The sequence below is a fragment of the Odontesthes bonariensis genome, chromosome 17 (assembly GCF_027942865.1).
Source record: "Odontesthes bonariensis isolate fOdoBon6 chromosome 17, fOdoBon6.hap1, whole genome shotgun sequence".
In the NCBI taxonomy this organism is placed as follows: domain Eukaryota; kingdom Metazoa; phylum Chordata; class Actinopteri; order Atheriniformes; family Atherinopsidae; genus Odontesthes; species Odontesthes bonariensis.
The window spans coordinates 36,130,988-36,145,707 of record NC_134522.1 but is presented as its reverse complement, the minus strand read 5'-3'; the positions used below and the strand labels follow the sequence as shown (position 1 = coordinate 36,145,707).

Sequence of the window (14,720 nt, the reverse complement as noted above, 5' to 3'; positions counted from 1 at the left end):
CAGGTGCTGTAAGTAGTTGTCATGAGGTAGCGTGGTGAACAGATGGGGAAGGGTTTTGGAAATGAACATGAAAGCGAATTTCATGACGAGCGTGCAAAGATAATTAGTTTCAGGGTCACCTGAGCCATCCCTAATTCTCAGAACAAATAATGTAGTGGTATGTTCACAATGGAGCCTTAAAGGGACAGTTCACCTCTTTTGACATGAAGCTGTATCACATCCCATGTTAGCAACATCATTTCTGAACATTTTCTTACCCCCTGCTGCGTCCTGTGAGCCGAGTTCCAGCCTCGTTTTGGTGTTGATGAAGGTAGTCCGGCTAATTGGCTGGGGCCACAAAAATAAAGAGTTATGCTTCTTAAAACAATATGCGTTCAAAAGAGTAATACATTTGCATCACAAAATCATTCTCCAGGAAAAAAAGTCAGACCTCACAATCGCTTGGCGCTATTTTCTCTCCCTTCGTATCACTGCCTGCTGTGCAGACCGAGCAGTCCCCTGCTTCCAAGCAGCAAACACCGTAACAGGCGCGGCTGTCGGCAGGCGGTGTTTCTCTCTGGAGTTGTGGCTCTAGCAAGCTGGCAATCTAAATCGCGATGTCAGCCATTCGTCTGTCTCCGCAGGATATGTACACGTCTCGGAACACACGCTCTCTTCCAAGAGCCTGACGCGCTAAGGCATCCAAAAGTAGCAAATCAGCCGTTGGTTACGCTTCCCATTGACCTTGTTATATACAGAGTCAAATTGACCTTCAATTAGTGCATAATTTAAGTAAAAACAAATGATGTCAGCATTATTATGGGGTATAATGTATGTATTTATTTCTGATAGCTTCAAAGTAATTAAATATACAATTTAATTACTTGTTAATTAAATAGCCGCTTTCGGACTGTAGGAACCTTTGGCAGTTCTAATAACCTTTTAATCCGCGGGGACGTTTTCTCCCGCATTTGGACATACAGGAACTCGGGGCTATCTCCCTCAGTTCCTATAACCATTTAGCTCCTTCTCCTCAGCTGGGTCTTTTCATGGTTCTATAGAACGCATCTGACGGAGGTGTTTGGTGGTCGTAAGCTACGCCCCATGTCATGCTATCACGGCTGAAATGTTTCCTCATGCAACACGGACAGAACCGGCGGATGTTTAATAAGTTAAACCTCCACGTGGTCTCCTTTGTCTGCGGCACTCTGCTCTCCTTCCTTCATGAAACCAAGAAGTATGGCCTGCGCTCCATCCTTCGTCTCCTGACTCTCTCTGTGAGCTCTTCCAGCCTCCATGTTAGACGCCTAATGTGATCGTCCATGATTAATATCACCATCATACAGACCATGAACACAGTGGCCTCCCCGCTCTCCATATTAGCTTCTTTGTTGAATGTGGCGCTAAACGGCTAACGTAACACGTCACTGAAGCAGACGGCTGCGCGCGGCGCATCAGTCCCGACCTGGTCCCGACTCATGTGCGAATGCAGACTGAAACAGTTCTGCTGGGGAAGGGCAGTTATCAGAACCAAATTCGAGTAGGACAGTTCTGATAACTGCGTTCTTAGAACGGCTCTGTCCGAAAGCGGCTAATGTTGCAATGTGGCCCAATGATACTGCAAAGTCACAGGAAAGAGAGCAAATGTATCTCTGGGTTAAACCTGCAAACTCAACATTCCTGTTGACCAGGAAGCAGCTGCACAGCCAGAGGAATGCTGACACTCTCTCTCTCTCACACACACACACACACACACACACACACACACACACACACACATTCAGCAGTTTAACAGAAGTTGAGATCCAGTAACACTGAGACCAAAGAAAAGATCAGAATCAGAATCAAGTTTATTGCCAAGTAGGTTTTCACTTACAAGGAATTTGACTTGGTGCAGTTGGTGCAAACAATATAGATATATGTGCAGAATCTAGATATATATACAATAAAGACTATAGACTATGCGTTAATGTAAAGCAGAGGGTTTGAAGATGGGAGAGAGTCAGTGTCGGGGGGCTCCGGGTTCTTGTTGGTAAGGCCAGTAGCGGATGGAAAGAAACAGTTCTTGTGGCGTGAGGTTTTGGTCCTGATGGACCGCAGCCTCCTGCCAGAGGGGAGTGTCCCTGTGACCGGGGTGGGAGGGGTCGGCCACACGCCTCAGAGTCCTGGAGGCACACAGGTCCTGGAGAGATGGAAGACTGCAGCCAATCACCTTCTCCGCAGACCGAATGACGCTGCAGCCTGCCCTGGTCCTGGGTGGTGGCAGCAGCGACCAGATGGGGATGGAGGAGGTGAGGATGGACTCAATGATGGAGGAGTAGAAGTGCACCATCATTGTCCTTGGCAGGTTGAATATCTTCAGCTGCAGCAGGAAGTACATCCTCTGCTGGGCTTTCCTGATGTTCAGCTGATGTTCAGCTCCAGCTTGAGGTCCTGGGAGATGATGGTTCCCAGGAAGCAGAAAGAGTACACAGTGTTAATTAGAGTCACAGAGGGTGATGGGGCAGGTGAGGCTGAGTTCTTCCTGAAGTCCACAACCATCTCCACTGTCTTTGCAGATATGTAGTGTATTTTCCAGAAGCAGTCATGAAAACCGACCAATGACCTGCAGTCAGTTGAAAACATGTTTCGTTGTCTTTGTGGTAAAGACAACAGGAGAGGACTCAGAATTTAACAAGTGGAAAAGTCCGATCAGTGAGACCAAACCCTGGCCTTCAGGGTCAAGCAGAGGCAGTCGTCATCTTTAGAAGAGTTTTTGGTGCACGCTGCACTGATGTCACATGAGTTGTGAGAGTTTTTTGAATGTGAACAGAGACAGATTGATGCTCTGACAGTTAAGATTCAGAACTCAGAACAGAAAGAACAAAAGCCGGATGAGATTATTATTAAATTATTATTCATGAAATAAGTAACATCTGACATCAACTAAATGAAGATTCTCAGAAAGTACATTTTCCACCAAGGTCAGTCATGTATTCCATAGATTTAACTTAATTCTGATTGACTCCGGAATGGAACCTTGTGGCGTAGTGGGTACAGCAGGCGCCCCATGTACAGAGGCCACCGTCCTCACTGCAGCTGGCCCCGGTTCCAGTCCCGCACCGAGCGGCCCTGTGCTGCGTGTTGTTCCCCCTCGCTCTGCCCCCTGCTTCCTGTCTCTCTGAACTGTCCTGTCCATTAAAGGCACAAAAGCCCAAACAAATCTTCCTTTTCCTGAGCTCCACCTCTCCATCAGAGTTCAGGACATTTGTAATCAGCAGATGTATTCCTGCTCCTCCCCTTTCCTCCCAACAGAATATAAGCTACAGAAGAGCAGTCCTTTGCACATTCATGTAGACAACTGAATCTTTCATGTCTGTCTCTCAGGTCTCCAGTTATTAGCCACAGCCAGTCGGGACCGTCTGATCCACGTCCTGGATGCGAGCAAAGACTATTGTCTGGTTCAGACTCTGGATGAACACTCGTCCTCCATCACTGCCGTCAGATTTGCAGGTCAGTTGCTCTGAACTCTGACCCCTGACCCCTGACACCTGCTGCAGTGGGGGCTGCTTGTTAGCTGCTGCTCTCTTTGACTTCTGCTCTTCTTCTGTCCATCAGCCAATGAGGGTAAAGTGCAGATGATCAGCTGTGGGGCCGATAAGAGCGTCTACTTCCGGACCGCTCAGCAGGTCAGATCAGCGTCTCAGTAGAGAACTGAATCAGGGTAAATGTGGGTTTGAGAGTAGATGAAGAGGAGATGCTACCTGTTGTCTGTTCAGGTATTTCTTTTTGTGTAAGGTATCTTTGCAGAGAATTATGTTGATATAAAAAGAATGAAACGTGTAAACCCACGAACGAATAAAAGCTTAAGCCTTAGTTCAATCATCAGGTCATCTTCATGTTCAGGCCGTTCTCCTCTTCTTCCTCAGATGGGCGAGGCTTTGGAGTTCAAACGAACACATCACATTGTCAGGAAGACGACTTTGTACGACATGGATGTTGAACCAACCAGGAAGTACGCAGCTGTGGGCTGTCAGGACCGCAACATCAGGTACTGCTGCAGTCAATCACTGAGCTGTAAACCGTAAGCAGCATGACCATGACTTCTAACTCCATCACAGAGATGTTAAAGCGGCAGTTGGCAACTTTTTTTTAGTCATATTAGCTTGAACTGTCATGGGATTCTGGAAGTAGAATATTAAATAGGCTGTTTAGAAAAAATAACGAATTCTGTAGCTCCCTCTGAAGCCTGTAATCATGCTTGCAAAAATCGAGCGCTCCCGGCTGTTTTTAACCAATCAAGTTAGGGTGGAGGAATCCTACCTGTCAATCACAGCTTGTGCACACGCTGCTGAGCGTGAGTCTGCCCCAGCTTGTGTGCGCTCACACTGGTGTGAACTCACGTGCACAACCTCGTCCACAGAGGGGGAGGGGTTTGGGGGGCGATTCGGAGCTTGTTAGAGGTTGGGGGAGGGACCTGAAAGTTGTGTCAGTTCGAATTCTCCGACTTTAGACTCGGAATTTTGAAAACTTGCCGACTGCAGCTTTAAAGGAGCAGAGGCTCATGGGTAGTGTAGTGTATGCATAGGAAAATCTGTCAGTCATTTCAAGTGAATTTGAAATCAGGGTCTATCACCGTGGTAACGGATATCTAGGCTCCTCCACACCAGGTAAGACCAGTCACTAATCAGTTCTCTGAAAAGGAAAAGATGAAAGACGTGGGTGGTGGATACAGAGCCTCTTTGTTTTTTAGCTTTTTTAGAAAGAAAGCGTTCTGTTTGACTGTCACTGACCTTCATCATCTTCATCATGTTAGCAGAGGAGCTCTGATATAGCCTAAAACTCACCAAACTGAACCAGATGGTGTCTGTACGTTCATGTTCATATCCGTGATATTCGTGGCTTTGCTCACGATGCTAAAAGCCAGAGTTTTGAGTACCGTAAAGGTGGCTCTATCTTACCCTGCTAGATTACCATGGTAACTGCTGCTGGAATGATAACCGGCTCTGGATCAGTTTGAATTCAGATATTTTGCATTAAATCCTCTGACAACAGCGGCAGACTCTCACAGGTTCTTGTCATGATGATCCTGCAGACAGCAAACTGAGACTGAAGCAACATTTAATGCCATCAGCCAGCATATTGGTGGAAGGTTGACACCTCGCAGTGGTACAAAATGTAAAGTGCTTAACTGATGTTACCCAGACGTTGGATTGTTAAATGGCCTGACAGAAAATCAATACTTCAACCATCATTTTAAAAGACATGTAGATGTTGCCCAGATGTTGTCAATTTCATCACCAAATTTAACCACAATAAAATGTTGATTCAGTGCCACCTTTTTCAATTCAGTTCAGTTTCATTAATATAGCGCCAAATCACAACAAATGTCATCTCATGGTACTTCAATAATACAGTCCAATTCAAGCTATTACAATCCGATTCACTGTAATTCAGTCAAATCCAATGAATTCAATTCAAAACGAGTCCAATTCATTCATACAGAGCCAATTCAAAAACAATTTCCCAGCTGAATGAATGAATGAATGAATTTATTTGACTATTATTTTGTAAAACATGGTACAGCAACTGAACCATACATTAAAAGAAATAAATAGTCAGGGATAACACAAAAAAGCCCTAAGGCTTATTTCCATTGTGGTCCCTGGATGGAAGGAAAACAAGGGCAAGTATGGCAGCATTCTTACATACATGCACACATACATACATACATATTCATACTAACATTCATTCAAAACACATAGAAAAAGAAATACATTGAAATGGTTCTGAATACACCTGACACATAATATTGGCACTCAGTCTAGTATTGTTGTTGAAACCATTTTTTCAAGTTTCGCTTGAAACTGTCTAAACTACTTATTGCTTTGAGTGGGCCAGGTAACCTATTCCACAGTACAGAACCAACATAAGAAAAACACTCTTTGCCCATGTTTGTCTTAAAGGGGAACTACGGTATTTTCAACATTAAGCCTCTTTTCTGAGTCGTCTGCAATGTTTTAGAACCCCCCTCACTGCTTTTTTGTTGCTGTCTCCGGTATTTGCCTAATTTTGATTCATCTCAACCTGCTTCAGAACGGCAAGTCATGCGCATGTCCAAAAAGGTCCGTAAAAGCACAATAAACGTCCGTTTTCAAAATCATCAACTCACCGGAGTGGTTACTGGTGTGCACTGGTAATCCATATCAAATTTCGTTGCGAAAAGTTGCTTCTGTCGTGTTTTATTTGGCAGCTCGTTCATGCTCGCACTATTTTCTTAGCGGTGGCGGAGTAATATCAACGAACATCCAGTACAAAATGCCAAGGTAACTGACTGATTCCTTGGCTGAAATTTCAGAATCCCCTATTAAAACCTTAAAGGTTGAGGCTTTCTTTAATCTTTGAACCAAAAAGAATTGATTCTGTTTTTCCTATATGCAATGATAATCTATTGTCAGACATCCATCTGCTGACATTAAGAAGTTCAGCACTAAGTGATTGCTCAATGATATTTTTATCCTTATGGGAAACTACCAGTACAGAATCATCTGCATATAAAAACAAACTTGATGAACAGACAGCTTTTAAATCATTAATATATAAAAGAAAAAGAAGAGGTCCTAAAACACTACCTTGAGGGACTCCACAGCCAATGCCAGCTGGGTGAGACATAACACCCCCAATATCTACTACCTGCATTCTATTCCCCAGGTATGAACCCACCCATTTCACAGCCAAGTCATTAAACCCCATAGCCTTTAATTTATACAATAAAACACTGTGATTCACAGTATCGAATGCCTTCTGTAAATCTAACATTACCATGCCACATAATTTACCATTGCCAACCTCCTTTTTAATGAAGTCTGATAAATAAAGTAGGCAAGAACCAGTAGAATGGGATTTTCTAAACCCTGACTGAAATTCATAAAGTATGTTTTGTGATAAAAGGAAATGGTCGATTTGTTCATATATGATTTTCTCTATAACCTTTGACAGACTACCGAGGATAGAAACAGGCAGTGTTCGAATTACGGGGGGTACCGGGGGGGTCTGACCCCCCCGATTGAGACTTGATACCCCCCAAATGGGACTAAATTACACTTTTGGGGGGTACTGAAAAAATTGATCTATTATTAAAATCAGGTGTTGAAAATGTCTTATTACTAAGTATTTTTCAATGTGTACTATGAATAACCAAATAAAATGCGTTTTGGAACACCCCTTCAATGGACTGTACCACCAGCGGGCGTTTCGCATGTTCGCAGGCAGCTCGCGATAGTCCAAAACATCGGCAGCACTGAGATGCAGGCTGTTGATGCCCGTTAAAATGATGTTTGAGATGCGAGCGCGTGGAATTAAGCTGTCAAGGTGGAGGTTTCCCGTGATTTGTTAAATGAAACCAACAAAGCAGACTAATATTATTTCAACTTTAAAGCACTGAACTTACAAACACTCAAGACAGGTGACCGCCCTTCCCTTTCTCCCATGAGAAAAAAGTTAGCCTAGGAACATGCACAAGTAGTCTCAGTTCAAAGACAGAGGCGGACTGCTCTAATCCAGAATACACCAACCAACATACTTGATGTCAGAAAATAAAGTACAAGGCTTGTCATGTGTTTAAAGCACAATTGGAATAATAGCATTTAACTAAGTAAGAAGAAGGCAAATGGACAGTGTGTGACAGTGACTCCACCAAGCAAGAAGCAAGGATAGCTGTGTCTAGCAAGAAGGCAAAAAGGATAGCATGCCCACAAAGAGGTAGGAAAAATGGGATTCCTTTACGTATGTCCGCCTTGACAAATATAGGATTAATTATAATTTTGACTGTGTTTGAAGCCATTTCATGTAGCAGCTAGCAGTATACCATGACTACTAGCACCACGGGGCTGTCTGATAGCACTTTTCAATCTCAAGAAAAGCGCACACTGTTTACAGCGGACATTACAAGTTATGTTGAGTTTGGCATTTGTAGTCTGATAATTTACAGCTTGATTCTGTATGCGTCATTGGGTTCACTTTGCTGATTGACATTTCTTGATTGCGTCTCATGGGCACTACATAATGTAGGCTAGTTGCTAGTTTGCTAGTGGGCTTTTGGTAAGCCATACAGCTGTTTGAAGTTGGGTCGTTGCTAGGTTTAATATTTATGTATTATTCTGCATGTGTTGGTTGTGCAGTTGCTAACTGGAAAGTGGAAACATTTCTGTTGCAGCAACCTGTGTGACAGTTAACTTTGGCTAGGTGGTTGAACTTGACAGTGCTGTGTGCCGAGTTGAGCTAAATTCACCACTGTGCAGCGGATTTTGCAGGGTTGCCAGATGATTTCCAAACATGCTCAAAACCCTCCTGGAGCTATTAATCTGAACTAAACCAGTCTAAACTGAATTTTATTTATTTCTATGGCCATAAAGCTACAGAAAAATTCGCCCAATACCCATTTTTACCCACAGACGGTAATCCAAAACAGCCCAATCTGGCAACATTTTTACGGAAACAAGTGCTTTGATCCCGCGAATGTGGTCACTTGATTCATATGATATAGCGGCTATATTATAGCCTAAGGCTCTAGCACTTTAGCAGAGAGTTTGCAAATGATAACGTTGTGTTTGCATATCATGTTACATAGCCTATGGGTTTGTTGTGTTCAAAGTTCAAGTTTCTGTTTTTGCATTTTATTTTGTGCAGTATATTACCACTTAAAGGATAAGACCGTTTTTTTTTACATTGGGCCCTTGATTTCACATTATAACATGATGTTCTACTCACCCCTGCTTGTTGTTGAACATTTGGAGCTGTTCCGAAGATATTCGCGAGGCGTCTGGCTGCTCTCTTGAGATATTCGGCCATGAAACGGTTTCCTATGGGCAATGTTATACAGGCACAAACTATGCTGTTTATAATTTATTAATTACTCCACACTAGCACTGATAACGTGGAGGTGCGTCGCTTACATAAAAAAATCCGGGTTACTAATTTTGAATTTTAGCCGAATGAATAAATAGGCAGCAGGTCCGTGGGCTGTCTGTGGTAGTAGCACGACGATGACGTCAGTAACACCCACTTTAGACTAAAAAAATCAAAATTACAATAACCCGGATTTTTTTAAGTAAGCGACGCACCTCCACGTTATCAGTGCTAGTGTACAGTAATTAATCAATTATAAACAGCATAGTTTGTGCCTGTATAACATTGCCCATAGGAAACCGTTTCATGGCCGAATATCTCAAGAGAGCAGCCAGACGCCTCTCAAATATCTTCGGAACAGCTCCAAATGTTCAACAACAAGCAGGGGTGAGTAGAACATCATGTTATAATGTGAAATCAAGGGCCTAATGTCAAAAAACCGGTCTTACCCTTTAAAGAAAAAAGGTAGCACTCACAGCTTTTTTTTTTTTGAGGGGGGGGGGGGGGGGGGGGGGGTGTGACGTCATCAATTGATCCGCAAATAGTCCGACCCCCCCGAAGCCCGGTGGATAATTCGAACACTGGAAACAGGTCTGTAATTGCCTGGGTCCTGCTTATTACCCTTTTTATATAGCGGAATTACTCTGGCTCCTTTAAGGTCATTTGGGAATCGTCCTTGACTAATAGAGCTGCTTACAATATGAGTAATGGATGGGGTAATGACCTCTGCAGAGTCCATTAAAAACCTGGATGGGATAGCATCTAAACCAGTAGCTTTATTACAATCAAGCTTTTGAAGCTTCTCAAGGACCAGTGGTTCAGACACCATATAGACCAGTCTGGACAGGTAGCTTCCCCACTAGATCATGGGCCACAGATGAAAAATAATCATTAAAGCCAGCAGCTAGTATTCTCTTATCTGAAGTAACAGTATTACCAAGATCTTAGGTGATGTTGGAAATTTTTGTTTTCATCCGTTTGCTAAGGAAACAACAGATTGGTGGTGTGATTAAGGCAGTGAGTCGGTCTGTGAACACTCTGAGAAAATCCAATAGAGTCTAATATAGAATTAAAGTTCATATTCAGGCTGTCATTTTCAACATCTACATGAATATTAAAGTCACCCACTACAATGACTTTATCTGTACTCAGCACTAACTGGGATAAAAACTCTGAGAATTCAGACAGAAACTCAGAATAAGGGCCAGGTGGACGATACACAACAACAAACACAAGAGGTTTCTGGGATTTCCACTTTGCGTGGGAAAAACTGAGAATCAGAGATTCAAAAGAGCTCAAACTAATCTTGGGTCTGGGACTGATTAGTAACCCTGATCTGAAAATAGCTGCCACTCCTCCTCCTCTGCCTGTGGTTCCAGGAACGTGAACATTTAAACAGTCAGAGGGAGTTGCTTCATTAATGCTAACATGATGCTAACATGATGCTAACATGATGCTAACATGATCCTCCTGCTGCAGCCAGGTTTCTGTAAGACTAAATATATCAATATGATGATCACAGATCAACTCATTCACTAACAGAGACTTTGAAAGTTTGCAGTTACAGTAAAACAAAATGTAAGTTGTGCATCCTGTTACTTTGCATTTAGTCCTTTTAACTCAAATCACTGCACCAGTGAATGCACTGAAGAATGAGAATCTAAAAACCCATCCAACCTGTTGCACATATACCAGAACCTCCCATCCTTTCCCAGAACTTCCACTTTGAGTGGAATGGACTGAGGTTTCCATGGGAATACGTTTGGACTGTTCTCAGAGCAGGAATATGAGAAGCAGCAGGTATTAGAGCAACATGTTTGTGTTCCTCTGAAAACTGATGGAGCACCGGGGAGGCATTCAGAGTAGCTGCAGCATTAGTCTCAGCTCAGACCTGTGATGATGATGATGGTGAAGATGAACTGCTCTGCCTGCTAACAGGCCGCTTGTTGTCTGTTCTGCAGGATCTTTAACATCAGTAATGGTAAACAGAAGAAGTTGTATAAAGGTTCCCAAGGCGAAGATGGGACCATCATTAAGGTATGTCAGTCTTTGGTTGCCATGGTAACGTTTTACTGGAACATGAGGTGAGGGTCTCCTCCTCCCTGCATCATCAGGTGCAGATCGACCCGTCGGGACTCTACATCGCGACCTCCTGCTCGGACAAGAACATCAGCATATTTGACTTCTTCTCCGGAGAATGTGTGGCCACCATGTTCGGACACTCAGGTCTCTATTGTTGTGGATCTCTGAATGTTTAAGATCTTTTTGCAGTTTATGGGTTTCTGTGAATAAATGTGTCAGAGTTTCTGTGTGCATGTTGGAGAAACAGGAGCAGAAATGTGTTGCGTGCGTCCTGTCTGTGTTCCAGAGATTGTGACGGGGCTGAAGTTCAGCAGTGACTGCAGACACCTCATCACTGTGTCGGGAGACAGGTACCCCCCACCTGTTCACACATTTACACCTGCAGCACAGCAGTGTGGGCTCACTCTGACACAATGATCTGTCCCTTCCTTTCTCATGAATAAAACCTCCGTGTGTGGGTGTGCAGCTGCATTTTTGTTTGGCGTTTGAGTCCAGAAATCACCATCAGGATGAGGCAACGTCATGCTGAGCTCCAACCCCCCAGTACCACCCCCACCTCCCAGAATACACCTCAGCAGAGAGCCACAAAGCTCAGGTAAAATCGGGAAGTTTTACCAGCACACTCAGAAAATGAACTATGAAATGAAAACTGATGAGAAAGTATGTCCAAAGTTACAGGAGATAATGTAACAAAGTCTAACTTTCAAAGGAGAAATTCATAATGCTAAATACGTGTGTTGTCGGACAATGCAGCACAGACTTACAGCAGCTTCGTCTGTCCTGGTACAAATGGCTGGAGCGATGGTGCTATGACAATATTTAGTTTAAGATGGGACTGCCATGAAGCAGGTCAACTCTAGTGAAGCACTGACTTTGTAATGACTTCCTGTTAAATGGCCAGGCATCAACATTCCCCGTGGATGTGTATGGTGAATATCCATAACTGAAGTAGAGTAGCATCATGAAAGTTGTTTGCATTTTTTAACATAACACAAAGTGAACTGTTGTGAAGAAGTTTAAGATGTATCACTTCCTATTGTCAGTGGGCAGGACTATGGCATTGAAAGGTTTTAATCGTATAGATCTATTCAATTCAATTCACTTTTATTTATATAACGCCAAATTATAACAAATGTCATCTCAAGACACTTAGATAATACAGGCCAATTGAAGTCAATTAGAGTCCGATTCATTGTAATCATAATCCAAACAAATCCAATTAATTAATTTCAAAATAATCCAATTCGTTCATATAGAGCCAATTCAAAAACAGTTTCCTAGCTAAGAAACCAACAGATTGCACTGAAACTTGTCTTCAGTCCAATCTCCCGTCCTGAGCGTGCCTGAGGCGACTGTGGAGAGAAACGACTCCCTTTGAACAGGAAGAAACCTCTGGCAGAACCAGAACCAGGAAGGGTGGCCATCCGCCTCCACCAGCTGGGGTTTGAGAAGACAGAAAAGAGGGGACAACAAACACTGTGACACCATTCAAAGGATACCTGTTGGAACAGGGAAACACCAGTTAATGACCACAATAATGTCACATATACATAAAGAGAGTAAAGTGAGGAAAGGTGTGTCAGATGAGGCCCCCCAGCAGTCTGGGCCTATAGCAGCTTAACTATGGGATGTTTCAGGATCACCTGAGCCATCCCTAACTATAAGCTTTATCAAAAAGGAAAGTTTTAAGCCTGGTCTTAAAAGTGGAAAGGGTGTCTGCTCCCGGCTTTTCAGAGAATAATAAAGAATTACAGTAGTCCAATCCTGAAGTAACAGATGCATGGACTAGTTTTTCTGCATCACTCTGAGACAAGATGTTCCTGATTTTAACAATATTACGAAGATGAAAGAAGGCAGTCCTAGAAACCTGTTTTATATGTGAGTCAGAGGACAGATCCTGGTCAGAAATAACTCCAAGGTTCCTCACTGTAGAACTAGAAGCCAATGAAATACCATCTAGAGTAACTATATAGCTAGACAATTTCTCCCTGAAGTGCTCAGGTCCAAAGATAACGACTTCAGTTTTTGTATTATTCATGGAACAACAGTGATGTAACCCTGTAAATGTTATGGCTATCAAATGATATCTGACTGATTGTTAATCACTTTTCTAGTCGTGGCATGATATTGAAATTAGACCCTAGACACACAAGTTGTAAGTCAAAATATAAAAGATATCATTTGCTGTTATAAGTGGGTGTGGTTGGTGGGACATATACATATATGGTATGTAGATGTGCTCTGAGTGCAAAAGGGATTAGACCTTTTGAATTTGGTGAGTTTAAGATGAAATATGTATGTTTCTAATGATGATTTGTGGTGATGGCGTGATGTTGAATTTCACCACACAGCCAAAAACAAGCCCTCAAAGTCTCAGCTTTGTAAAGGAAGGGTCTTCTGAGTTCATTTTAAGCAGGTCTGGTGAATACTGTCGGAATAATGAGTGCAAGAGCAAAACATGTGACCTCCTGTTGCCAGTGGGCGGCGCTGTGGGGACAACAAAATACTGACATGTACAGCTGTTCAGGAGCAGATTGGGATTATGTGTGGGACGTTTGGGGCAGAACGATCGGAAAATGTGGCACATGTATCCATTTCCTGTTCCATGCTGAGTTTGGGGGGCCGCCACGCCCATTGATTAAAACTCGAGCTTTTAATAACTTTTAATCACACATATAGACGGGATTTCAGACCTGTTTGCTGAAATCTGTTGGAGGAGTTCCATAAAACATAACGTGTGTGAACCGTCAAAATCACGTCTTTGAACTAAAATGCCCAACTTCTTTTTCAGTTTAGGCTTTACCACTGTCCTGTACTGTTAAGTTTTATATGCATCAATTTTTATGCATGTTGGTGAAATGAGCCAGAGGGGCTGTAGTTTAGGCCACGGGGATCATGTTAAAGTACAACAAGTTTCACTACTTTTGAATGTTTTGCAAACTTATAGGACTTCTGGGGGATGGGCAGCCCCCCAAAAAGGCAATTCATTTGGCAGCTGGATAAAAATGATTAACGCTTGCATTTCAGTGGTGCCTAAAAAGTATGTTTGGGTGGAGCTCAGTCTGAAGAATGACTGTAGTGACGTTTGATCCTGTCTGTGAGCAGCAGGGAGACACCGACTCCTTGTGTCGTCACCTTGTCGTCTGACACCGATGCTGAGGAGGAGGAGGAGGAGGTGGGGGAGGGGGAGCTTGACTGTCCTTATATGGTCAATACAGGAAGTCTGGAGGAGGACACAGGTTAGTTACCACGTTTGCACATTATTTTAAAGATGCCCTTACATTACACGATATGTCTGTTACGGGTTATGAATATTCATTAACTAATTAAACACATGGTCAGTTACGTGCTAAAAAGTGAAGAAAAGTTCTGTCATTAAACCAATCACATGTTCCAGGTGCAAAGAGTGACCGTGATATTACCGAGCCTTTAATCAGTGAAGAGAGCATCAGAGGTTAAAGTAACACCGGAGATTTGGGCAAAGTTTTTGCTCTTTGGCTTCCCGTACTCATGTGGGATGTTCAAAAAAAGAAATCTCTGTGTGAGCCTCGCACATGTACAGCCCTACACATGAATTTGTTGTCATATTGAAGAGGCGACAAAGACGCCATCAAAATCACACAAAAATGTCAAGCGATGGCATGGCAAAACAGTGATGTGCAGGGCTGGAGAGCCCAGTCATGGACTGCTGTGAGTGTGACTGAGCCCCCCGACACTCCAGGGTAGTTTCAGGCCCTGGGATGTACTTCAAAATGAGTCAGAAGCTCACAGTT

The 14,720-nt window shown here is 43.1% G+C and overlaps 1 protein-coding gene across 4 annotated transcripts in view; it reads left to right on the top strand.

Annotated features, from left to right (window-relative positions):
- Positions 1 to 14,720, top strand: part of mapkbp1 (mitogen-activated protein kinase binding protein 1) — a 117,610-nt gene that overhangs the window by 81,494 nt on the left and 21,396 nt on the right. For all 4 annotated transcript variants that reach the window (XM_075448479.1, XM_075448478.1, XM_075448477.1 and 1 more), the window contains 8 exons: positions 3,346 to 3,471; positions 3,577 to 3,647; positions 3,888 to 4,009; positions 10,827 to 10,902; positions 10,980 to 11,091; positions 11,234 to 11,297; positions 11,414 to 11,542; positions 14,053 to 14,186. In XM_075448479.1, coding sequence (XP_075304594.1) covers positions 3,346 to 3,471; positions 3,577 to 3,647; positions 3,888 to 4,009; positions 10,827 to 10,902; positions 10,980 to 11,091; positions 11,234 to 11,297; positions 11,414 to 11,542; positions 14,053 to 14,186 — 834 coding nt within the window. The remainder of the gene's footprint in view (positions 1 to 3,345; positions 3,472 to 3,576; positions 3,648 to 3,887; positions 4,010 to 10,826; positions 10,903 to 10,979; positions 11,092 to 11,233; positions 11,298 to 11,413; positions 11,543 to 14,052; positions 14,187 to 14,720) is intronic.